We start from the raw sequence: 26832 nt of genomic DNA, 5'->3' as shown, positions 1-26832 counted from the left end.
GTTATTGTCTATGTGTAGTTGCATGTCAGCACTAGTTGTTTATAGCGTCACGTTTGTATAAGTGTTCTTCGTTTTAATTAAAGAAGAATGTATTCCAATCACGCTGCGCCTTGGTCTCCTCGTTACGACGAACGTGACACTACAAGCATTGTACCTAAGTCTAGGAGGGGTTTAATAGAGGAGGAGGACTTGGAAGACCAACATGACTTGGTGGCAGAAGAGGGAGGAGGCAGGGTGAGAACAGCTAGAGCAGACCCTCACTGGGGAAGAGGTCAGTGATTGAGGAGGGGAGCCAGTCAGCCTCTGAACCAAATATTAGCCAATATTGTAAACCGTTAACCACATACTTCGAGATAGAATCTGACTGAAATAAAGATTTGATCACTTTTACTTTATCAGTTGTTGTGCAGTTACAATAAATAAGAATGACGTCAAACCACTTTTATCTCCATCCCTGTTTCCATGCAGGTCCACTGTCACTAATATGTGGCAGTGAAGTTGTTCTCTGCTCAGATGACAGAGACAGGAGATACAGGAGTCCATGCTGTTCCAAGTCGGTTACCTTGGCTCTCCTCTATGCACAGCAGTCTGGGGACTTCTCGCAGGTAACCGTGACATCCACCAATCACCCCCGTAACTCAATCATGAATGGTACTGAGAGTTCCTCTAATTTCTTGGACACTGTATGGAGGCATTGTGCATAGGACATTTGTCACGTAGAGAGGATAATGACCAGCTGCTGTCTGTTGGTTAAAAAAATGGTTCTATACAGAGGATGGTTCTATACTGAATGTACTGTATGTGATAGTCATTGCCAAACAATATGAGTAGTGTAGGTAAGGGATGAAGTGAAAACCTATAGGAAGATAGCTCTCCACAAGGTGGGTTGGGCATAAAATGACAGCAGGCTGTTCAATACTAAGTCATTCTGAATTACATATGGCATGGATTGGTACAGGGCAATTCCACAGTGCTTGGGACACTAGAGAACAGCCAGAGGGTGGTCAAGACATCTTCTGCAACTTCATCTTCAGTGTGTCAGCTCTGCTGCACCTGGGAGCTAAAGGTATGGCACCGCACTCCTATTAGTTAATGTGTAATTAAACATAGATGTATGCTCATGTATGTGTTTCTTAAAGTGGCAATCAGCAGCCGCTGTTTTGGTAAAACGCTGAGGGATGGGGCCAGAGAAATGTAACCACTCTCAAATTCATACACAGAGCTATTGATGCAAGGACTGACCATCACGCCTCCTTCTAAGACCCCATTGGAGGAGATGACCCAAGGTTCCTCGCCTCAGACCTCCTCCAATGGGTTTTGAGAAGGGTGCGTGTAGAGAGAAAGTGAGGAGTTGAGCAGAAATTCATTGGGACAGAGCTCATGCCATTGTTTTAGGTGGATTCTATGTTGAATGATACATTTATTATCTGTTTGCACTTATATCTTTGTTCTACTTGTGCTCTTCCCACAGATGGCTCTGGCTTGCTGATAACATCTGATCCGATTATACTCCCGATTGCGATTTGACTCCTGTATTACTGACTGTATACAATAAAACCTCCAGTGCCAAATTGAAATCATTTGAGATTGTGTAATTAATAGACAATGGTAGTTCCCAATGAGACAATTACTATAAAATCCATCCTCACCTCCTTGATCACTGCAATGGATTGTGCAGGTCTGCTGAGAGGGTCATTGGCTGCCACCTGCCCTCCATCGAGGCCCTGCACGCTCCTCCCCAACTGGCCACCTGATCCACGATGATCCTCTCATCCATGGACTTTGCACTCTGCACTACTAATCCCAGAACTGCACATGTCTCTTTGCACATCTCTTACATGCATCATTTAGCTTATAGTGATCATATAGTGTACATACAGTATGTGGATCGGTGGAAATTCTGCATCTATATATATATTTTTTTGTCTATATAGTCTGTTTATTGTGGCAGCACCATTTCACCGAGTTAAATTCCTGTACATGCAAATATTTTTGTTGAATAAAGCTGTTTCTGACATGTTAACCTGAGTTAAGCTGGTTTATCATATGACAGTTTATTTGGAACTGGTTATGTTCTACTCTGTATGAACTGTAGCAGGTAGCAGATTCTCCCATTTGTGTCTTGATATAATTAAAAATCCCCATGTGCTGTGTGTCTGTGTGTGTCCTTGGGCTTAATAACCTAAATATTGGCTCCTGCCTGCAATTAGTGGATTCATTTTATGGTGTTTGCTAGAGCTGGCTGTCTGCTTTTTGTTTTACAGACGAACGCTGCTGGCTGACAAGTAATTATACTGAACAAAAATAGAAACGCAAAACGCAACAATTTCAAAGATTTTACTGAGTTACTGGTCATATAAGGAAATCAGTCAATTGAAATAAATTCATTAGGCTCTAGTCTATGGATTTCACATGACTGGAAACAATATGCATCTGCTGGTCACAGATACCTTTAATAAAAGGTAGGGGCGTGGATCAGAAAACCAGTTAGTATCTGGTGTGACCACCGTTTACCTCATGACACATCTCCTTCGCATAGAGTTGATCAGGCTGTTGATTGTGGCCTGTGGAATGTTGTCCAACTCCTCAATGGCTGTTCGAAGTTGCTGGATATTGGGGGGAACTGGAACACGCTGTCATACACATCGAACCAGAGCATCCCAAATATGCTCAATGGGTGACATGTCTGGTGAGTATTCAAGCCATGAAAGAACTGGCACATTTTCAGCTTCCAGGAATTGTGTACAGATCCTTGTGCCATGGGGCCGTGCATTATCATGCTGGAACATGAAGCTATGGCGGCAGATGAATGGCACGACAATGGGCCTCAGGATCTCGTCACGGTATCTCTGTGCATTCAAAATGCCATTGATAAAATGCAATTGTGTTTGTTGTTCCTGGTAGGGCTACAGTAACTTACAATGGCTTGGAAATGAATAGCCTATGTGATGGCCAACAGATGCAAATGTAGCCTTTCATTCTCCACATTTAATGTCAGAAGCATGGGAGGGAGTTAAATAACTTCCATTTCAAATTTCCACTCGCTCAGTGCTCCAGACCCTAGAAATGAGCGTGATTAAATCCCTTCCCTTCGCTTGATACGGTTATCCATAAGAAAAGTCGACATTAGAATGCAGTTTACTTTAAACCACCTAGGAGTTATCTAAAGGGCTCTAGTCCGTCTAAAGTCCTTTTCCAATGCTCCATCGATGTTACATCAGTTCTAGTGCGTTAATATCTTTTTGGGAAAAAAGGGTGTCTCCATAATGACCAATCTAAATAGCCTACTTACAACTGGTAAAAGTTATTACGACCTAAGTGCGTGCTGCTCTGTCTCCGTGTCTCAGCTGCCTCTGCTGCAGCACTCTCTCAACCAATGCTCTCAGTGTACACACCCCTCTGGCCCTCCCATCACCATTCAATTTCAATTCAACGTAAGGGCTTTATTGGCATGGGAAACATACACTACCGTTCAAAAGTTTGGGGTCACTTAGAAATGTCCTTGTTTTTGAAAGAAAATCACATTTTTTTGTCCATTAAAATTACATCAAATTAATCCGTGTGAATCTTTCTGAATTATCATATCTGATCTCTGATGAAATGATAGCAGTTTAAGTTTAGAGGGTGTATTGCATAGGTTAACTTCATGCAGGAGAGATGCAGCCATGATATTTTATACCTTGATTACAATGAGACACGATCCCATTCAAATTAATCCAACTAAATTTTCCTGAATTACTGATGATTTTACATTCTTTATTGACCCAAAAATATTTAACAAAATACTTTGGGGGGCCCCAAAAGAATCACTCACTGGACGGTTTTGGCCCGCTTTCCCCCCTGCAATACGGTATGTAGAGCAGCAGTAGTAACAACCTAACATAGGGGAAGTGAAAAAAATACTAAGACGTTCATCATACAGTAGCAGAAAAAGAAAACAAATGTTTGTTTAATTGAATATATCCACATGAACAGCCACACTGGTATTCAGTACAGTATGAATGGCCATGGACCTGATTGGACTGTATAAGAGTAAGTGCCCCTTTACAAGGCCCCCCTTAAACCTCATACATTTGCACATTAATAAGTTAAGATTTGTCTGTATCCTTTTCTCAAAAGTCACTAGAAATTAGTATTTAAAACCTGTAAAAAAAATACACACAAAAACTCCCGTATCAAAATATGTCCACCACAATGTAAGAGTTACTCGTTGCTTGTCTGTAACCCCTGGCTCTGCCTTTGGCATAAATGCTTGTTTACTTGAGTAAATGGCTAAAACAATGTCCAGCAAACACATTTGGTAATAAGCTTGACATTAGAAATGCTAGGGATTGAACTTGCACATTTGGATTTAATTATGTGATTGCATTTAATTTTCCTACCCTTTTCTGTGTGCCTTTTCCACTTCTTCCTCTTCTCTATTAAGGTCCTGTGTAGGGCAGCTATAACCTGGGAGATGGATTTTCTGTCAGCTGACCTCACTGATACAGAACATCACTTCCTGGTCTTGACTGCTTATTGCTGCTTACTTGATGGATGGCTGCCAATACATGCACAAAATGGTAACTACTTCCTCAAAAACCAATAGATATGAGATCTGCTAACTGCATTACCACTGCTCAATTAAGTTATATGGCCTTTTATTGGCCTTTTTCATTGTTTTAAAATGCTCTTAAAGAGGAATTTGTCGCTGTATTGTACAGTGTCTCCTATGGGCAAGGAATGATCGGATATCTGACCGTGTCGTTGGCATAGAGTCATAAATATTAGCAATTTATATCACCGTAAATAGTTTTTCCACCAGCTGCTCAAAAGGTTTTTACATTGTATGGGGAAACTCACATCATCCACTATCAATGTGTAGCACCCACCAGAGTGGTGCCACGGCATACATTTTTGTGCCAGAGTTTATCAACACACATTAGCTATCACAGTGGGGAGGTGAGGAGTGATGCATACCAATTAATCAGGGGATGATTAGGTGGCCATGATAGGAGCGACAGATTGGTAATGACGGGAACAGTGGAAATGATGAAGCCAATGTGTCAGAGACACCAGTAATAGTACACAGTTATTAAAGGAGGGAGAGGGTGTCTGCTCTGCTGTGGTGGGATTGCAGCAGTGGGAACCAGGGCCCACATATGGAGCCTCAGGAGGCGTAGCCAGCATTTGCATAGGAATTAAAATTCAATTTCTAGGTGATTTTCTTTTGACTGCGTTAAATGTCCTTTTTAAAGGTTGATTTATTCTACAGTACTGTCTGCTTTATTGAGCCTTCATCATCCCGCCTCTTTCCTTCTCAACTTGCTATCGTTCTGTTTTCTGCGCCACTTCTCGATCTGAAGTCCATTTTGGTTTGCGGTTGCTCCTGTCTGGTCTCTCCTCAGGCTCCAGTTTCTAATGGCAGTGGGTGACTAGCAGAGCACTGCTGTGGTCTCCTTCTTAACCAGGTGGTATTTTCTGCATCACTGAAAATGAAAATAAGTCCTCATTATTGTCTCTGAAGTCTCCATCTAACCTGTGGTCAATTGCATTAATATTGCTGATTAACTTAGTAATCAGTACATTATAATTGAATTCAAACACCCACGTGAAATGATTACCTCATTACACACAAATAACTGCATTTACCACCAACGATTTGTTAAATTTCTCAGTCAGGCATTGTTCAGAAGTAGACTTCTGCTCACTGAAGGGTCAATGTAGAATTTGCAAAATATGTAGCTACAACGATGGTGCGGTATGCTGAGTGGCTCAAGCATGATCTTCAATGTGCAGACACGCTTGATTCGACCCCCCCAGAGGCAGGGCTTGATAGGAGCGCCATCTCACAGTCAAAAGTGTTTGGGTCTGCTGCGCCGATCCTGTGAGACCAGGCCCGGGATTGCCTTCTTCCTTTATTTTTCTCTACTGTATGACGGAACAGCTTGGAGTCTGTGTGATCGCACAAGAACTCTCTATGGCATAAGCCGTGCGAACACAACAGTGGAGGAGAGACAGTAACACTCTGTGTATGTGAGGTGACCCAACTCTGATTGTTCATTACAGGCTAACATCTGATTAGCCACAGTCCCTGTATTCTTTATTAGATAATATGACACTATCCATGATGTCCCAGTTGGAACACAAGAGTCCGGTTCTGTATCAGAGTACGCAACAACCTCCTGTTGACCTGCCTTGCTCCCCAACCACTTCTCCCCACCACTGGCCCGTCGAGAGAGAGCTGTTGGCCTCGGAAAAGGCTGGATGAATAAATCATTCAGAGATGAGAGTGGGTTGAGTCATCACTGCTACGTGTCACAGAAGGTGGGCTCTAAATTAACTTGCACATTAATTAACATTTTCAGCTTTCATGGAAACCCGAGAGCGAACCCTTTAGAGTTAATCGAATAGGGTAAGACCAGGGCCTTTTTCATTCCTTTTTGTGCTGCATTATGACCAGCTTAATCTCAGCAATCTTCAATTTACCCATATGATGATCATATTGAATTTTGGGTGAAACATCTGAGTGGAGGGTTGAGATGCAAACCTGGCTCAGTATTATACAGACAATCTATTTCTTCTGTGAAATGATTTATGTGCTGTCCTATGCAGGTAGTGCATAGCATGTCACAGTGTGTGTGTGCGTGCCTGCCTGCGTGCGTGTGTGCACGTGTGTACATGCGTGGCCATTATTCATACCTTATTCACGTGGCAGATATTCTGCGATGTGACTCTAACATGGATCTTAGGGACAAGATGTCTGCAGTATTTCGTCACAATTAACCTTTTGGCTCAGGGGAGAGGATGTAACACTACAGATCTCGGTTGACGTTTCTTCTTATTTACCTGCAGCCCAAACCACAGTGGTGCATCAATAGAAAAGATCATTAAAGAAGATCTCATACCTCCCGTAATGTACATTATTAAGGGCAGTGTATAACGATATAAACATTGTATGTTTTCAGTTACCCACAGCAATTGGTTTTCTTGTTTGCATACATTTTGCATGACCAAATATCATAATGTATAATACATTTAAAAAATCTATATACTGTATATATTCCTTCCCTGCCTTATTCCTGTTTGAACATAACAGGTGTAAATGTCTCACTGCTGCAAAATCTCAGTAAGCTTGTCTGTCCCTCTGTGTCTCCTCCTCATCATAGCCCAGTTCAGCCAGGCCCAGTGTTTCTGTGGAAGAACACTCAATCACTGTTAATTTCTGATTAATGGGCCTTGGAGGGAAAACGGCTGCTGCGATTCATCGACTAGATTCCTCCTCGCCACAAGAACACTGACGTAGCAGGGTTGAGCAGGGGGGCCCACGAGCTTTCAATATTATTCATTTCCATGCCGGCTCTATGCCTGGAAATGCCTTTGTCTGTAGCAAAAGATCCCAATTTCAAACTCTCCAAAAAAACATTCTAAAAACGGGCAATAATTTATATTAAATGAAACATTATCTTATGTAGTTTTTTGCAATAGCCTCTGTGAGTTTAAATAATATTTACTGCTCTATGTTCTAACTAATATTTACTGCTCTGTGTTCTCACTAATATTTACTGCTCTATGTTCTAAATAATATTTACTGCTCTATGTTCTCAATAATATTTACTGCTCTATGTTCTAACTAATATTTACTGCTCTATGTTCTAACTAATATTTAATGCTCTATGCTCTAGCTAATATTTACTGCTCTAACTTATCTATGCCACTGCACAAGAACCACACCCACATGAATGGTAGCATCTTCCCATGTCATTCACTTTGTGTTGCTGGTTCAGACCAGCAATGATTTTTGCTTGTGCTATGTAATTTGTCTGACCTATCAAAACTCTGGAGCCGAACACGCTCTATTTGACTCAATGATTGACATTGAGAGTTAAGTGTCAAATGGGGGTGTTGTGTTGTGCTAATCGACATTTGCATTACAATGTATCGCATTTTATATCTTACCCTGCCAACTGATAAGCTAAACGACAATGATGTGATACTCGGCTACAAATGACAGCATTACAAATTTGGGGAAGTCGATGCTGCCTCAAAGTGCAGTCTTACACAACCATAATCAATGCCCTTCACTTGTTTTGGAGGATACTGACGACAGCAATGCATATGAATAGACTGCACTATCATCATCCCTGCTTTTCAGATCAGATGTCCTGCCAGTTAACATAAACATGGTGGAAGCCACCGTGCATTAAGCTAATAACCCATCTTCCCCCACTCCCTCAGTCCCCCGCTCTCCAAATCCTTATTAGATAGAGTTGTGGGCTCACTGGCCTGCTCCTAGCACACAGCTGTTTACAGCAGGCTAGGTTTGCTTTGTCGCTAATGGGAGCTCTTTGCCTGGGAGTTGCTAGTTTGAGGTTTCTGGTGATAAAGTGTCTTCTGCTTAACAATGAGAGCTCTAATTCATTGTTCCAGTGCTTTCAATTCATGCTGTACATTTATAACGGCGTGTGTGCCAAAAGACTGTCTCTGCTTCTTTATTGTATTGTAACACATGTTGGAGGTCTAGACTAAAAAATGTGCTGCCAATGTAAATTCGTTTTTTATTTGTAAACAGATTTTTTTTAACCTTTATTTTACTAGGCAAGTCAGTTAAGAACAAATTATTATTTTCAATGACAGCCTAGGAACAGTGTGTTAACTGCCTGTTCAGGGGCAGAATGACAGATTTGTACCTTGTCAGCTCGGGGATTTGAACTTGCAACCTTTCGGTTACTAGTCCAACGCTCTAACCACTAGGCTACCCTGCCGCCCCAGATTACATGTAAATAGTTACTCCCCAACCCTGTCTATAGCCATAAACGTTGGGTGGTAGATATCTTAATTACCATCAAAATCCTTGCATTTACAGCCTAGCTGTTGGTATTGCCTCTGTTGGGTTTCCAGCCTCTGTGACTCAAGAGTCTTATAGCCTATTGGTATGAATCAGCTTGGCCCCCGGGATTCACTGAGCAGGTGTGTCTATTCTCCCAGTGGTTAGCCCAGGACACACAGTGTAAAGCATCTGGATCAGACCCACTGAGGATTCATAGAAAAGGCATGAAAGGCATTCAGCACTTAAAAGCCTACAGTACAATAGGCCTTTATCACTGAGTCTCTCTCATGTCACATATAGATATGATACAACTAAATCCCACCCTCTCCCAACCCACCTCTCTGACATGGAAGTCTTGGCATGCACTTAGAGCCGCGCTAACTACTACGGCGCCCTCGATGTCATGTAAAATGGATGAATCGTCTGGCAAGCTAATATTTGACAGGCAGCGAGAGGTTTCTGCTGCCATGAAATATGCAGTGCGTGCAGGTCATTAGTCATTCTTGGGGAAAGGATGAATGTAGTTGTACTAGTATGTGCAGTGGAGGTGAGCTGAGGGAATTAGGGGAGTGAGTGGGGAAACCTGATGCTTGAGCAGTGTCCATAATTTAGATCTGTGCGGACTTCAATAAACACTCAATCATTTTTTGTGTGTCTAATAATATTTGTTTTTTTTAGAAGCCTTTATATTGTGCATATTAGTATTTATTTATTTTAAACATATTTTATAATGCACAGCATATGCAACAAAATAGCCTAACCTGTAAAACATTTGAACCAGACTGTTTCATGTGGTAATACTGTATATGTTGTAATAAGCAAAGCTATTGTGCATGAAGAAAAAAATACAATAATTTTAAGAAAGTTGCAGCTGAACCAACCAAAGTCAGATTGTGAAACCACAGGCACGTCAGACATAACACTACATTTAATTTGCAAGCACTTTTATGTCAAACACTGACTCTCCCAATGAGTCTCCAAAACATTGACAGTTGACATAGTAGCAGTATACAGCAGGAGAAGAAAAAAAATATTGCAAAAAAAAATGATGTATCACATCTATTCCAGTATGTCTATAAATAAAAAAGCATAGAGGTATTTACAGCATGGCTTCTGCCTCCAAGGACCCGTCGGCTTTTTCCCCCCTTATTTGTGCCTATCAACATTGAGGTACTGTATCTCTGTGTATGCTGGTTCTGTTGGGGAGCTGCAGCCTGTGCACTTCCTATCCCGGACGGAACACAAAAGCATGTCGTCGTAGGGATACAAAAAAAGCTCCACGTTTCAGGTGTGAAACGTGTTAAAAAATATTGTGCTGCGAGGAAACATCAGTTCTCCCTTGAGATAATAGGGCCACCAAGATACTGTATTGGAGTGTGGTGTCACTTTAATGTACAGTGCCTCCAGAAAGTATTTATACCCCTCGGCTTATTCCACATTTTGTTGCTACACAGCCTGAAATCAAAATGGATTCAATAGATTTTCTTTCTCACACATTTACACACAATACCCCACAAGCGTCCTTCTTTTCACTCAGGTTAGTATTGTGGAGTAACTATAATGTTGTTGATCCATCCTCAGTTTTCTCCTATCACAGCCATTATACTCTATAACTGTTTTGAAGTCACCATTGGCCTCATGTTGAAATCCCTGAGAGGTTTTCTTCCTCTCTGTCAACTGAGTTAGGAAGGAGGCCTGTATCTTTGTAGTGACTGGGTGTATTGACACACCATCCAGAGTGTAATTAATAACTTCAGCATGCTCAAAGGGATATTCAATGTCTGCCCCCCCCCCCCAATAGATAATTTTACGTGTGGTGTACGGAGATGATGTAGTCATTCAAAAATCATGCTAAACACTATTATTGCACACACAGTCCATGTAACTTATTATGGGAGCATAATTTTTACTCAACTTATTTAGGCTTGCCATAACAAAAGGGGTAGAATGCTTATTGACTGAAGACATTTCAGCTTGTAAATGTTTGAATGAATTTGTAAAAATGTCTAAAAACATAATTCCACTTTGACATTATGGGTTATTGTGTGTAGTCCAGTGGCAATGAAAAGCTCAATTGAATGCATTTTAAATTCAGGCTGTAATCAAGCGGTGTGAATACTTTCTGTAGGCACCGTATATAAACCATCACATTACTTTATAGAATTTGTAATATTCAACCGAGAAATGATCCAGTTGAGCTGCACTGTGTCACATCCACGGATCAATTCAATGTGACGTTGAATAAATGTATACAGGTTAAATGTTTGGATGAGTGACATATTTTATCCACGACAGGAGCAGCCAGATGTGACTGTTAGTGTGGTGAATGTAGCTGGACATCCACAGCTCACCGTTAACTGAGCATTGAACATGCCCCGTAAAACGTACAATATGCTCTTGGTACAGGTAATATTTAGTGCATGTTGGTTTGACCTCTCACAGGCTGTGTTATGCCTTGGTAAAACGCAAACCAATTTGAAACATCTAGAAAAGAAGTTGTGAATGGAACGACTAACAGTCTCCGTTTTTTTCTTGGTGAAAATGAGAGAATAACTTGACCGTTAAAATACCATTATCCATATCAAGAACCTCATGTTAGAGCTCACGAATTGTGTCAACCATATGGCCAGGTTCTGTCCATCCTGATAGTCCCATAGTTTGCAGGCCCATATTCCATTGTTCAATTGCCCCCAAGTGAACCATACCCCCAGCGCAGTCAGTACAGTGCAGTGGGGGCAGGGCAAGGCTACAAGTGGTGGTTCTTGGAGAGGTATGCGATGAGCGCTACAGCCACGCCCACATATATGCCTGTGCCGATGGTGATTGACAGCACAGCCAGGAAGAGTGCACGTCTGGAGCTGGAGCTGGCCAAGTGTAAGTCCCCCTTAGACACCGCCTTGTTGGTCTGAGAGAGAGAGAGAGAGAGAGAGAGACCGAGGGCAAAGGGGAGAGAGAGACAGAATTACCCAATTAATAGGAGGAAATGAAACAGTAAATTGGCCCTTTCCAGTGAAATGTATGGGGGATCTTGTGGAGGCGCTCAGCAAAACATGGCAACCCACAGCGGATAAATAACTAAATCCGCTGGGCCTGTATAATTCTGAAGTCCAAGAGACATTATCAAGACTAAAGAGGGATATTCTGATTAATATAGCTCAATACCCTAGAAGTATTCCTTATTATGTCATCTATATACCGCCCTGACCTCCCCTATTACCTTGCTGAGGACCATTCTTGGTTTGTTAGCAAGCAGGCCTTTTATCTTCAGCATTATGGGTAGCAATCAAAAGGCCGCCTGTAGACAGGCCCCCTCTAACATTGTTAATTGTGCAAGTTTGAATACCAAAACATTTATTAATGAACCCAATCCTCATTTAAAGATTCCAGACAAAGTTCATCACGAGGTGGGTAGCGGCTGAAAGCTGATAACCTTACTGGTGCTTGGCCCAAGGTTGAAAAAAAACTGTCCTTTGGGTAAATGGAGGGTGAAGACAGAGATTAAGGGATTGTGATGTTTTTATCTTGTTATTTTCTATGTTCAGACAGGAGCATAACATGGACTCATGTGGAGGGCTCCCTGGGGCAAGAAAACTTTATTTCACATTTTAATGTAGAGTGAACACAATGTTACAGCGAAACAACTGATGCAGAGGGAGGAAGGGTGTCAGAGGAGATGGAGTCCTGCGGGCTATTGAAAGCTCCATTATGATTTTTTTTCTTCTAAAATGATTGGAATTTGATGCCATGTTTGCTTCTGTGTGAATGTGGCCCGTGACAGGGTAGCTGAAATATTAATGCATGTAGCCGACCCCAGAGTCCCACGGGAGCCCCGCTGAGACGTTAGCTTTACACCATCACTCAGACACAGTACGTCAGCGATAGAGAGGACAAAGAAAGAGGGAGAGTGAGGAAAGGGTAGTCGTAACAAGGAATGACTAAAGCGGTGCTGTGGTAGTCAATTAAACCATAGTACTTATAGCATACAAGAGGTACTGTTCGTTTTAGCTCACGTTCTTCTCAAGGTAGTTACGAATGTGTTTTCATTTAGAGGAACCTATGATTACTTAATATGCAAATTGCAATTGTGAAGGTTATGCCTCACGGCCATGCAGTACTACTGCAGGCCGCACATAATAGAGTTGTAACCGTACGACCAAGAATGGCGCTGGAGGGGGTGCCTTGTGAAAATTCGGCAGCGAGTTGGTAACCCGCCTCTACCATCAGTTCTATTGGCCAACGTGTAATCACTGGAGAATAAAATGGATGAGCACCGTTCGAGACTATCTCAACGACGTGACATTAACAAGTGTAATATCTTATGTATCACGAGTACAGTGGCTTGCAAAAGTATTCATCCCCCTTGGTATTTTTCCTATTTTGTTGCCTTACACCCTGGAATTAACATAGATTTGTGTGGGGTTTGTATAATTTGATTTATATATATATGTATATATATATATATATATATGCCATTTAGCAGACGCTTTTATCCAAAGCGACTTACAGTCAGTCATGTGTGCATACATTCTACGTATGGGTGGTCCCGGGAATCGAACCCACTACCCTGGCGTTACAAGCGCCATGCTCTACCAACTGAGCTACAGAAGGACCACACAACATGCCTACCACTTTGAAGATGCAATTTAAAAAAATTGTGAAACAAACTTGAGTATGCATAACTACTCAGCCCCCCAAAGTCAATATCACCTTTTGCAGAAATTACAGCTGCAAGTTTCACACCCAGACACTAGAGATCCTTTTTATGTCTCTATTTAGGTTTGGTCAGGGTGTGAGTTGGGGTGGGCATTCTATGTTTTGTGTTTCTCAATCAGGAACAGCTGTCTATCGTTGTCTCTGATTGGGAACCATACTTAGGTACCCTTTTCCCACCTGTGTTTGTGGGAAGTTAACTTTGTTTGATGGCACATAGCCTTAAGCTTCACAGTTTGTTTGGTTTATTGTTTTGTCAGCATCATTTCTTAAATAAAGTAAAATGTACGCTGCACCTTGCTCCTCATCCTTCAACAGCCGTGACAGCATGTCTCTTGGGGTATGTCTCTATAAGCTTGGCACAATTAGCCACTGGGATTTTTGCCCATTCTTGAAGGCAAAACTGCTCCAGTTCTTTCAAGTTGGATGGGTTCTGCTGGTGTACAGCAAGTCATACCACAGATTCTCAATTGGATTGGGCTTTGACTAGGCTTGACTAGGCCATTCCAAGACATTTAAATGTTTCCCCTTAAACCACTCACGTGTTGCTTTAGCAGTAAGCTTAGGGTCATTGTCCTGCTGGAAGGTGAACCTCCGTCCTAGTCTCAAATCTCTGGAAGACTGAAACAGGTTTCCCTCAAGAATTTCCCTGTAGTTTGCGCCATTCATCATTCCTTCAATTCCGGACAGTTTCCCAGACCCTGCAGATGAAAAACATCCCCACAGCATGATGCTGTCACCACTATGGGTGTGAGAGGTGTTGGGTTTGTGCCAGACAGAGTTCTCCTTGATGGACAAAAAGCTCAATTTTAGTCTCATCTGACCAGTGTACCTTCTTCCATGTTTCGGGAGACTCCCACATGCCTTTTGGCAAATACCAAACGTGTTTACTTATTTTTTTTCTTACGCAAATGGCTTTTTTTCTGGCCACTCTTTAAAGCCCAGCTCTGTGGAGTATACGGCTTAAAGTGGTCCTTTGGACAGATACTCTAATCTCCGCTGTGGAGCTTTGCAGCCCCATCAGGATTTATCTTTGGTCACTTTGTTGCCTCTTTGATTAATGGCCTCCTTGCCTTGTCCATGAGTTTTGGTGGGCGGCCCTCTCTTGGCAGGTTTGTTGTGGTGCCATATACTTTACTTTTAATAATGGATTTAATGGTGCTCCGTGGGATGTTCAAAGTTTTGGATATTTTTTAATAATCCAACCCTGATCTGTACTTCTCCACAACTTTGTCACTGACCTGGTTAGAGAGCTCCTTGGTATTCATTTCATGGTGTCGCTTGATTGGTGATGCCCCTTGCTTAGTGGTGTTTCAGACTCTGGCGCCTTTCAGAACAGGTGTATATATACTGAGATCATGTAACAGATCATGTGACACACAGATGGACTTTATTTAACAAATTATGTGACTTCTGAAGGTAAATGGTTGCACCAGATCTTATTTGGGGGCTTCATAGCAAAGGGGGTGAATACGCACCACTTTTCCATATTTTTTTATATTCTTTTTTAAACAAGTAATTTTTTTCATTTCACTTCACCAATTTGGACTATTTTGTGTATGTCCATTCCATGAAATCCAAATAAAAATCAATTTTAAATTACAGGTTGTAATGCAACAAAATAGGAAAAACGCCAAGGGGGATGATTACTTTTGAATGAAGACACAGATAATATACAGTTGGCTGGGGTTTCCGTGCTTCGGCAGGACAGAACAGCTATGTATGGTAAGATGAGGGGTGGTGCTATGTGTCCATTTGTCAATAACAGCTGGTGCGCAATGTCTAATATTAAGGAAGTCTCGAGATATTGCTCGCCTGAGGTAGAGTACCTCATGATAAGCTGTAGACCACACTATCTACCAAGAGTTTTTATTTATATATTTTTCGTGGCCATCTATTTACCAACACTAATCGACGTTAGCACTAAGACTGCACTCAATGATCTGTATAAAGCCATAAATAAACAAGAAAATGCTCATCCAGAAGCAGGGCTCCTAGTGGCCGGGGACTTTAATGCAGGCAAACGTAAATCAATTTTACCTCATTTCTACCAGCATGTCACATGTGCAAACAGAGACCACCTTTACTCCAAACACAGACACATATAAAGCTCTCCCTTGCCATCCATTTGGCAAATCTGACCATAATTCAACCCTCCTTATTCCTGCTTACAAGCAAAAACTAAATCTGGAAGTACCAGTGACCGTACGTTCATATCCCAAGCAGAAGCCATGGATTACAGGCAACATCCGCACTGAGCTAAAGGCTAGAGCTGCCGCTTTCAAGGAGTGGGACACTAATCTGGACGCTTATAAGAAATCCCGCTATGCCCTCAGACGAACCATCAAAACAGGCCAAGCGTCAATACAGGACAAAGATTGAATCGTACTACATCGGCCCTGATGCTCATCGGATGTGGAAGGGCTAGCAAACTATTACGGACTACAAAGGGAAACCCAGCCACAAGCTGCACTGATGATGCAATTTCAAATCGCACTCCACACTACCCTTCCCCACCTGGACAAAATGAAGACCTGTGTGAGAATGTGGTTAATTGACTACATCTCAGCGTTCTACACCCCCCCCCCACACCTCCTTCTGCAACACCATATCTGTCACGATGATCCTCAACATGGGGGGCCCACAGGGGTGCGTGCTTAGGCCCTTCTTGTATTCCTTGTTTACCCACAACTGCATGGCCAACCACGACTCCAACACCATCATTAAGTTTTCTGACGACACAACAGTGGTAGGCTTGATCAGCGACAATGATTAGACAGCCTATAGTGAGGAGGTCAGAGACCTGGCAGTGTGGTGCCAGGACAACAACCTCTCTCTCAATGTGAGCAAGTCAAAGGAGCTGATTGTGGACTACAGGAAAAAAAGGGCCAAACAACCCCCATTCACATCGACGAGGCTGTAGTGGAGCGGGTCGAGAATTTCAAGTTTCTTGGTGTCCACATCACCAACAAACTAACATGAAAAGATTTGGCATGGGTCCCCAGATCCTCAAAAAGTTCTAAAGCTGCAACATCGAGAGTATCCTGACCGGTTGCATCACCGCCTGGTATGGCAACTGCTCGGCATCTGACCGTAAGGCGCTACAGAGGGTAGTGAGTACAGCCCAGTACATTACTGGCGCCAAGCTTCCTGCCATCCAGGACCTATAAACTAGGCGTGTCAGACGAAGGCCCCAAAAAATTGTCAAAGACTCCAGTCATTCAAGTCATAGACTGTCCTCTCTACTACCACAAGGCAAGCGGTACCGCTAAGAACATTTCCCAGGACATAGACATATCTGATATTGGCAGAAAGATTAAATTCTTGTTCATGTAACTGCACTGTCCAATTTACAGTAGCTATTATAGGGAAATAATACCATGCTATTGTTTGAGGAGAGTGCATAATTTTGAACATGAAAAGTTATTAATAAACAAATTAGGCACACTTGGGCAGTCTTGATACAAAATTTTGAACAGAAATGCATTGCACATGCACCAGTGCCATCTAGTGGCCAGAATCTAAATTGCACCTGGGCTGGAATAATACATCATGGCATTTCTCTTGCATTTCAAAGATGGTACAAAAACAATACAAAAGTACAGTTTTTTTTGTTGTATCATCTTTTACCAGATCTATTGTGTTATAGTCTACTACATTCCTTTCATATTTCCACAAACTTCAAAGTGTTTCCTTTCAAATGGTACCAAGAATATGCATATCCTTGCTTCAGGGCCTGAACTACATGCAGTTAGATTGGGGTATGTCATTTTAGGGGAAAATTGAAAAAAAAGGGCTAATACTTAAGAGGTAACAGATTCTACCCCGAAGCCATAAGACTGCTGAACAATTAATCAAAGGCCACCCTGACTATTTACATTGACAACGCCCCCCTTTTGTTTTTATACTGCTGCTACTCACTGTTTATTATCTATGCTTGGTCCCTTTACCTCTACCTATATGTACAAATTACCTTGACTAAACTGTACACCTGCACATTGACTTGGTTTTGGTACCCCCTGTATATAGCTTCGGTATTGTTATTTTATTGTGTTACTTTTTGTTTTATTTAGTAAATATTTTCTTAACTCTTTCTTGAATTGCGTTGTTGGTTAAGGGTTTGTATGTAAGCATTTCATGTTGTATTCGGCGCATGTGACAAATACAATTTGATTTGATTTAAGGCTGTGTTTTTCCAAGTCAGCCCAATTCTGATATTTTTATCACTAATTGGTATTTTTTCATATCATATCAGCTCTTTTGTCAATAATTGGTAAAAATATCAGAATTGGGCTGCCTGGGTAACAGCCTATGCTGTTCAAGGTTACAGAGTTGGGGCTAATTGATAATTGTGAACACCAGGCTGGCAGCGGAGATGTCATTCAGTGGAACCGGTCCGTCCTGTCATGACAATTTCATTTTCACATCAAACAGTGCCAAAGAACAGAGGTGTTGGAATAATTGACACATAGTTCAATTCAAATGTGTTACCAGTGTGTGAAAAGACCATAACCAATCATGTGGAATCACAGGGAGGGATAACACCACCTTTGTGTTAGGATCTGTGTAACTTGTGACCCAAGTTGTGGGATCGTTCATAAATTCCAGGCTTTTATGTTCAAAAGAACCAGGATTCTTCTCTTGCTCCATCATATAAACTAGATAAACCTAATAGGTTAAGTGAACATGCATTTTCTCTCATAGTTCTCATGATGCCTAGAATGATTAAATATGCACATGCCATGCCAAAACATAAATAAATGTTTTCCATTACAATGATCAATACAATAGCAGTTTTAATGTAGTCTGGAGGAGAGACACAGCCGTCATTCAGTCCACTGCTTTCTGTAATACATAAAAATCGAATTCAGTCAATGTGATCGAATATCTTTCCACTGACACATGATCGTGGAGTGCCATTGTTAACAAAGCAACCACGTCCACGGTGTGTGCCGATGCCTCCTTAGTCTACATAAGGTTCCTCTGTACACTTATCCCTGTGGCCCTGCAATGCAAACTCAAGTCAAATAGATGTATGTAATGGTTCCTGTCAGGACATACATTTCAGTCCTTGAGCACAGGGAGTTCTGTGCTCTATTTATATTACTGGCGTATGTCTAGGCCTGAGGAACAGAGAATTCGGTTTTTGGATCCAGTCCTGTCTGCAGCCTCAGTTAGAAGCTTTCATGGAAGGCTATTATCTTGTTTTTCATTTGACTCACCGCGGATAAAATGTGCTTGAATCAATGAGGACATTACCTAATGACTTACTATGTCAACAAGACTAACCCTAGCTCTGAAGAACTTAATGGTACTCCAAACTGTAAAAAGTTTTTTATTGAAGATGTGATTTCACCCTCTTGCCTACGTCCCTCAATGACAAATATACTAAAGACGTATTTACAAGAGAGAAGAAGGCCAATAATATATTACGCAATAATCGTTTTAATTTTCAGATTGATTAAAAATCCTCCTACTTGAAAATTGGTAATATAAACTTAAACCTAGTACTCATTAGAGATAAGGATATATACAAAACAAGATAATCATCTTTAAAAAAGGAAGCATAATGATTTCTCCAATCAAAAAGCTTAATTCTTGGAAGCCAAGGTAATCAAGGTAATTCAAACAATTCATTGCAGTTTTTGCTGCTGCTTCGCATTGAGGTCAAATATACTCTCTTATGTATATAATAGATTACATTTACTGTGTTTTGGTGGACAACCCACCCCTAACACACACACACACACACAAATCCGCACACAGTCTCTGTCCAACTGTCCAACTCCAAACAATGCTACCATGAGGACCAAAGGCTGATTATCATCCCCTGCGTGGGGATCCCTGATCCATGGTTAATCTGGTCTTGATTGTATAATTTCATTTGAAGAGATCAAACTCCCACCCACTGCCTCCAACATACAGAGCCATGACTGCATGGAACTCCCATCTCCAATTACTCAAGCAAACAGCAAAATTACCTTTGAAAAATAGACGAAACAACATTTTATGGGACGGCTGGGACTGTGGGGACACACAAACACACATTTTAGTTGTATCGTTTGTACCATCATTTTTGTATATCGTTGTATTTTACATCTGTGACTTTCCTTGTCTCTCACTGTATCAGAGTTTTGTTGCTTGCCATGTTTAGTGTTCTTTGTGGTCCCCAGGAAGAATAGCTGCTGCTTCGGAAAAAGCTAATGGGGATTCTAATAAACCAATAAACCAAAAAATAAACCAAACCGAAAAACAACATAGTTATAGTGGAAGTCTGAGAAAGATTTCACTACGTCACCGGAGAACAACGTATGTTTGCTGTTGTTGAACGCTGTCGAACGCAGAAAACTGAACTAAAGAACTCAAATCTGAAGCTTTTTTTATTACTCTAGTCTCTGTATTTGATGTAACACACATTTCCGCAGGGGGGAGGGGGAGTCGGGCATGACACAACCAATGACCTTCACTATCTCCAAGTTGTGAGTACACATGCACAGTGTAATCATTCACAGAGTTATGCGAAGGTAATATAGGCCTTTGTTAACATGACAATGAACCATAATAGATCTGTGTTGTCTATCACATTACATACAGTGTACAAAACAGAATATGAGTCATTTTTGCATACTTGAAAAGGTCAGCGGACATGGTTGTTTAGGCTGCCAGCAGAATTGTACATGAGGACAATGAAACATGCGGGTGGACATGAAAATGACTGTTGATGAATTTGTACAAAACATTAGGAACACCTTCGTAATATTTTGTCCTCAAAACAGCCTCAACTTCTTGGGGCATGGACTCTACAAGTTGTCGAAAGCATTCCACAGGGATGCTGGCCCCTGTTGACTCCACTGCTTCCCACAGTTGTGTCAAGTTGGCTGGATGTCCTTTGGGTGGTGGCCCATTCTTGACACACACAGGAAACTGTTGTGTGTGAAAAACCCAGCAGTGTTGCAGTTCTTGACACACTCAAACTGGCATCTACTACCATACCCCATTCAAAAAGGTACTTTGTTTTTATTTAACCTTTATTTAACTAGGCAAGTCAGTTAAGAACAAATTCTAATTTACAATGACGGTCTACCCCGGCCATTCCCGGACGACGCTGGGCCAATTGTGCACCGGGCCTGTGTGATTCCCAATCACAGCCGTATGTGATACAGCCTAGATTCGAACCAGGGACTGTAGTGATGCCTCTTGTACCGAGGTGCAGTGCCTTAAACTGCTGCGCCACTTGGGAACCCTTACATCTATTGTCTTGCCTATTCAGCCTCTGAATGGTAAACACAATCCATGCCTCAATTGTCTCAACGCTTAAAAATCCTTCTTTAACCTGTCTCCTCCCCTTCATCTACACTGATTGTGACATCAAAAAGGATCATAGCTTCAGAGCAGGTGTTCCTAATGTTTTGTGCACTCAGTTTATGAGAGATATCTCTATAGAATGGCTTCGATGTTATTATTTAAAGGATAAGAGGAGGATAACATACTGAGATCAAGATTTATTAGTAACTCTCATGAGCCCTTCAAAAATACAGACTGTTTGTTTCAGATGACTGACAAATGTAACAAAATGCCACATTGCTCTCAGTCTGTGTCTCGTTATTCTAACTATACTCAGTTTTAACTACAGGATGCCACATAGGGTTTTGTTGAGTCTTACAGACACTACCATTTTCCACCTAGCCCTCCACGGCAGTTAATGAGCATACTAAGTATGTAAATATGATTAACAACCCTATTGTTCTGCACAGGCGAGAAACAGTTCTTTGTAATTACTGGTTCAATTTAAGTTGGCTTAATGAATTACAATCAAGTCAAAACAAAAACGAATTAACCACGGAGCAACCGCAGTTCCTCAGATGCAGTAAGGAGAGAGAGAAAACAACCATTTTCAGAATGAAAAACGTGTTTTACAAACACATTAGACAATTATCTTCTACCCTTGAGATCTGAGGGCGTTGACTGAAAATAATCTTTCACATTTCAACAAAACACTTAGTGCTCCTACACTATCATCCACAGGGACATACATGTACTGTATACACTACATGAAAGTATAGGTAATTGTGGATATACAGTGACAAGAAAAAGTAGGTATGTTAACCCTTTGGAAATACCATAAAATGTGATCTGATCTTCATCTAGGTTACAACAATAGACAAACACAGTCTGCTTAAACTAATAACACACAAACGATTATAGGTTTTCATGTCTTTATTGAACATACCGCGTAAACATTCACAGTGCAGGATGGGAAAAATATGTGAACCCTTGGCTTTAATAACTGGTTGACCCTCCTTTGGCAGCAATAACAACCAAACATGTTCTGTAGTTGCGGATCAAACATGCACAACGGTCAGGAGGAATTTTGGGCCATTCAGTTTCAGTTCAGCAATATTCTTGGGATGTCTGGTGTGAACTGCTGTCGAGGTCATGCCACAGCATTTTTTTTTACCCCCTTTTTTCTCCCCAATTTCGTGGTATCCAATTGGTAGTAGTTACGGTCTTGTCTCATCTCTGCAACTCCCGTACGGACTCGGGAGAGGCGAAGGTCGAGAGCCATGCGTCCTCCGAAGCCACAATGCTTCTTGACACAACGCTCATCCAACCCGGAAGCCTGCCGCACCAATGTGTTGGAGGAAACACCGTACACCTGGCGACCTGGTCAGCGTGCATTGCGCCCGGCCTGCCACAGGAGTCGCTAGTGCGCGATGAGACAAGGATATCCCTGCCGGTCAAGCCCTCCCTAACCCAGAGTCTCTGGTGGCACAGCTAGCACTGCGATGCAGCACCTTAGGGCCTCCTGGGTGGCGCAGAGGTCTATGACACAGCATCCCAATCAGGTTGAGGTCAGAACTCTGACTGGGCCACTCCAGAAGGCGTATTTTCTTCTGTTGAAGCCATTCGGTTGTTGATTTACTTCTATGTTTTGGGTCGTTGTCCTGTTGCAGACCTTCTGTTGAGCTTCAATTGGCGGACAGATGGCCTAACATTCTCTTGCAAAATGTCTTGATAAACTTGGGAATTCATTTTTCCGTCGATGATAGCAAGCTGTCCAGGCCCAGAGGAAGCAAAGCAGCCCAGAACCATGTTGCTCCCTCCACCATACTTTACAGTTGGGATGAGGTTTTGATGTTGGTGTGCTGTGCCTTTTTCTCCACACATAGTGTTGTCTGTTCCTTCCAAACAACTCAACTGTAGTTTCATCTGTCTACACAATATTTTGCCAGTAGCGATGTGGAACATCCAGGTGCACTTTTGCAAACTTCAGACGTGCAGAATTTTTTTTTTTTTTTGGACAGCAGTGGCTTCTTCCGTGGTGTCCTCAAATGAACACCATTCTTGTTTGGTGTTTTACGTATTGTAGACTCGTCAACAGAGATGTCAGCATGTTCCAGAGATTTCTGTATGTCTTTAGCTGACACTCTAGGATTCTTCTTAACCTCATTGATCGTTCTGCACTGTGCTCTTGCAGACATCTTTGCAGGACAGCCACTCCTAGGGAGAGTAGCAACAGTGCTGAACTTTCTCCATTTATAGACTATTTGTTTTACAGTGGACTGATGAACATCAAGGCTTTTAGAGATACTTTTGTAACCCTTTCAACCCGTCAACTATTCTTAATCTTAGGTCTTCTGAGATCTCTTTTGTCTGAGGCATGGTTCACATCAGGCATTGCTTCTTGTGAATAGAAAACTCTATTTTTGTGAGTATTTTTAATAGGGCAAGGCAGCTCTAACCAACATCTCCAATCTCGTCTCATTGATTGGACTCCAGGTTAGTTGACTCCTGACTCCAATTGGCTTTTGGAGAAGTCATTAGCCTAGGGGTTCACATACTTTTTCCGACCTACACTGTGAATGTTTAAATTATGTACTCAATAGACAAGAAAAATACAACAAGTTGTGTGTTATTAGTTTAAGCACACTGTGTTTGTCTATTGTTGTGACTTAAATGAAGATCAGATCAAATTTGATGACCAATTTATGCAGAAATCCAGGCAATTCCAAAGGGTTCACATACTTTTTCTTGCCACTGTATCTATGAGTGAAACATTTTTATACATGGTAGAAAACCTTTGCTTTGTGGAATATGTCCGCCATCGCTCAAGGAGGATTTTCGTTCCTAGCTTATTCCATACAAGGCCCACTCTCACACAATCGTGCCAAAATATTATGTAAAAAGCTTAGCCAATTTGTGTGGAGCATGTTCTAAAAGCAGTGAATCAGATTATACACACTGGCGTAGCAAAAACAGATTGTTGCAGTTTGGTATCGTAACATTGAGACCTCACTTTAGGGTGTCGGGACCTATTAAACTTTACCCATGTGATATGACGGAGATTGATTTAAATAAGATCTACAGTAATAATAATCATCTTGTGACAAAAAAAGGTCATTATTAAGCTGCACATATAATCCTGTGTTTTTCCATCTCACCATCTGTATACACCACCGCCTTATTTAAAGAATAACAACTACATGGCAAAAATTATGCTCAGGAGAGTAGTTTTAACAATCCCAATACAATCCTCCTTGACGACACCAATGAATCAAAAAAATTCAGCCAATGACAGGAGAAACGGTTGAGTGTTACAGGTGATAGTAAACATGCCAGGTAAACAACCTCTCCCTCAACATTAACAGCAAAACAAAGGAGCCGATTGTGGACTTCAGGAGGAACCAGGCTGGACACGCCCCCATCAACAGGGCCGCCGTACACATCTCAGAGAAGATGAAATGGTCTAACCACACGGACAACGTAGTGATGTCACGACAGCGACTTTCCAACCTCAGGAGGCTGAAGAAATTTGGCCTGTCCCAGAGGGCCCGCACAGTGTTCTACAGGAGCACCACCTGCTCCTGTTACTCCCCCTATGGACATTTTCCCCTCACACCCTCAACAGTCACTTACCTTACCTGCTGCTCCACCTATGGACAGTCTTTCTCATGCAGCTCTTCCCCCTGCTACATATGTGTCCCCCGATGGACAGTCCAACCCCACAGACTTTTGCCCCCACCCCAATGACAGTCACTGTTGCGGTTGTTAATATGTATATTATAATTTTTTTCATTAAAATTGTTATAGATTTTTTTTCACTTGATCCCCACACCCCCTCAATGGTCAGGCTTCTCGCCTTATGGTCATTCCCCCACACCCCCTAAACAGTCTTTATTCTGCCTCTACCTAAATGGACATTTATTTATTCATCACTGCCACAGTTGTTATTGTGTATATAGTTCTATTTCCATTGTTGTTATTTATTACCATATTCTTTATTTTGCCTGGTCCTGCATGTTGGAGGTCAAAGCCTAAGATTTTCACTGTACCCTGCAATCACACCTGCAACCCTGTACATGTGACTATTAAATACTGAAACGGAATCCTAGAAGACTATTCTTGTTCATCCATGCATATGTGGCTTTGATAATGGAAATCCTGTGGAGACACACTATACTGGTCTCAACCTAAACTAAATGAGGTGTTACCTACAGTATTCTTACACAGCAGTCATATGACCAGTTTAATCTCCAGCAGATCCTGTGTTTCGGCTGTTCAATTTGTTTGGACGGTGCGCTCCCAGTTTAATCAATCTTTGGGCCAGTAAATGGACCCATGCACTTCTACATTACATGTGGATGCTACCATGATTACGGATAATCCTGAATGAATCGTGAATAATGCTTTTGAAATTTAGACACACATATCCCCCCTAAAAAAATGGTAAGAGGGGGTATGGTATTTGCGCGTCTAACTTTCTCACTCATCATTATTCATGATTCATTCAGGATTATCCGTAATCACGGTAGCCTCCACGTTAATGTAGAAGTGTTTAGAAACATATGCTATTGTTAATTGTCCCAATAGTTTTGGTCCCCTAGAATAGGGGAACTACATACAAAATGTGATGTAATTTCTAAACTGTTCACCCGATATACACTACCGTTCAAAAGTTTGGGGTCACTTAGAAATGTCCTTGTTTTTGAAAGAAAAACACATTTCTTGTCCATTAAAATAACATCAAATTGATCAGAAATACAGTGTAGACATGGTTAATGTGGAAAATGACTATTGTAGCTCTAAACTGATGATATTTAATGGAATATCTACATAGTGTACAGAGGACCATTATCAGCAACCATCACTGTGTTCCAATGGCACGTTGTGTTAGCTAATCCAAGTTGATCATTTCAAAAGGCTAATTGATCATTAGAAAACCCTTTTGCAATTATGTTAGCACAGCTGAAAACTGTTGTTTTGATTAAAGAAGCAATAAAACTGGCCTTCTTAGACTAGTTGAGTATCGGGACATTTGTGGGTTTGATTACAGGCTCAAAATGCCCAGAAACAAAGACCTTTCTTCTGAAACTTGTCAGTTTATTCTTGTTCTGAGAAATGAAGGCTATTCCATGCGAGAAATTGCCAAGAAACTGAAGATCTTGTACAACGGTGTGTACTACCAATAGTTGAAACTGCTTTTTGTTGTTGTTGCAATAATCACTGTCCGTCTATGAAAATGCCCATTTTGTTATAGATTTAACCAGAACCCTGCATAATGCACATTCACTAATAATAACAAACTTCCTGTAGCAGGTATTATAGGTCTCATAAACAATCTCTCAAGCACAAGCCCACCTGCTAGTGAGTAGCCAGCAATTGTTTATATTTAAAGTCTAGCTAACTTGGATCTATTTGCCAGCTAACAAGATAGAACAGTTTAATTGTTATAAACACACCCAGTGTTGCCATGTTCGCTGTTTTCCCACAATTGGCCTACTTTGAAAACTATGTCGCGGGTGAAAATGTATTGGTCGCACGTGGCGAGTTTTTGGGCTATTTCTAAGTTGCACCGCGGCCGCTATGGCATCTTCCTTAAAAACATATATATTTCACTGTGATCTGCTGCTGACTGTTAGGCAGTGAGTCAGGCTGTTGCTGAGTGAGTGGTGGGGAGGGCCGGAGGGGGGTGTGTGTGTGTTGAGAGAGCACTACAGCTATTGAGTCACGTGCGTGAGAGGAGAGGGAGCAGCATGCCCGAACGTGGTATTTAAATTGTTATTACGTAGGCACCTATTTCCAACACCTTTTCAGTAAAACATATTAATTTGCAAGAACTGATGAATATCATAAAATAATGGAAATAATGACTTCGGGCACACTAGAGCGCATTACATACATTCGCTCGGAGGGAGTCTAAACTGCATTCCAAAACCTCTTAAAGATCGGACCCTTTTTTTCAATTTCCACCTGAAATTACATACCCAACCCATCTAGCTGCCTGTAGCTCAGGACCTGAAGCAAAGATATGC

At 41.6% G+C, this 26832-nt stretch overlaps 1 protein-coding gene across 7 annotated transcripts in view; it reads right to left on the bottom strand.

Moving 5' to 3' along the window:
- Positions 1-9719: 9719 nt before the first annotated feature.
- The window catches only part of LOC118369602 (synapse differentiation-inducing gene protein 1-like), a 43645-nt gene continuing 26532 nt past the window's right edge, over positions 9720-26832 (bottom strand). For all 7 annotated transcript variants that reach the window (XM_035754103.2, XM_035754101.2, XM_035754105.2 and 4 more), the window contains one exon: positions 9720-11714. In XM_035754103.2, coding sequence (XP_035609996.1) covers positions 11556-11714 — 159 coding nt within the window. In that variant the 3' untranslated portion in view covers positions 9720-11555. The remainder of the gene's footprint in view (positions 11715-26832) is intronic.

This window comes from Oncorhynchus keta, chromosome 36 (genome assembly GCF_023373465.1).
Source record: "Oncorhynchus keta strain PuntledgeMale-10-30-2019 chromosome 36, Oket_V2, whole genome shotgun sequence".
Taxonomy (NCBI): Eukaryota; Metazoa; Chordata; class Actinopteri; order Salmoniformes; family Salmonidae; genus Oncorhynchus; species Oncorhynchus keta.
This window is presented reverse-complemented; position numbering and strand designations above follow the sequence as displayed.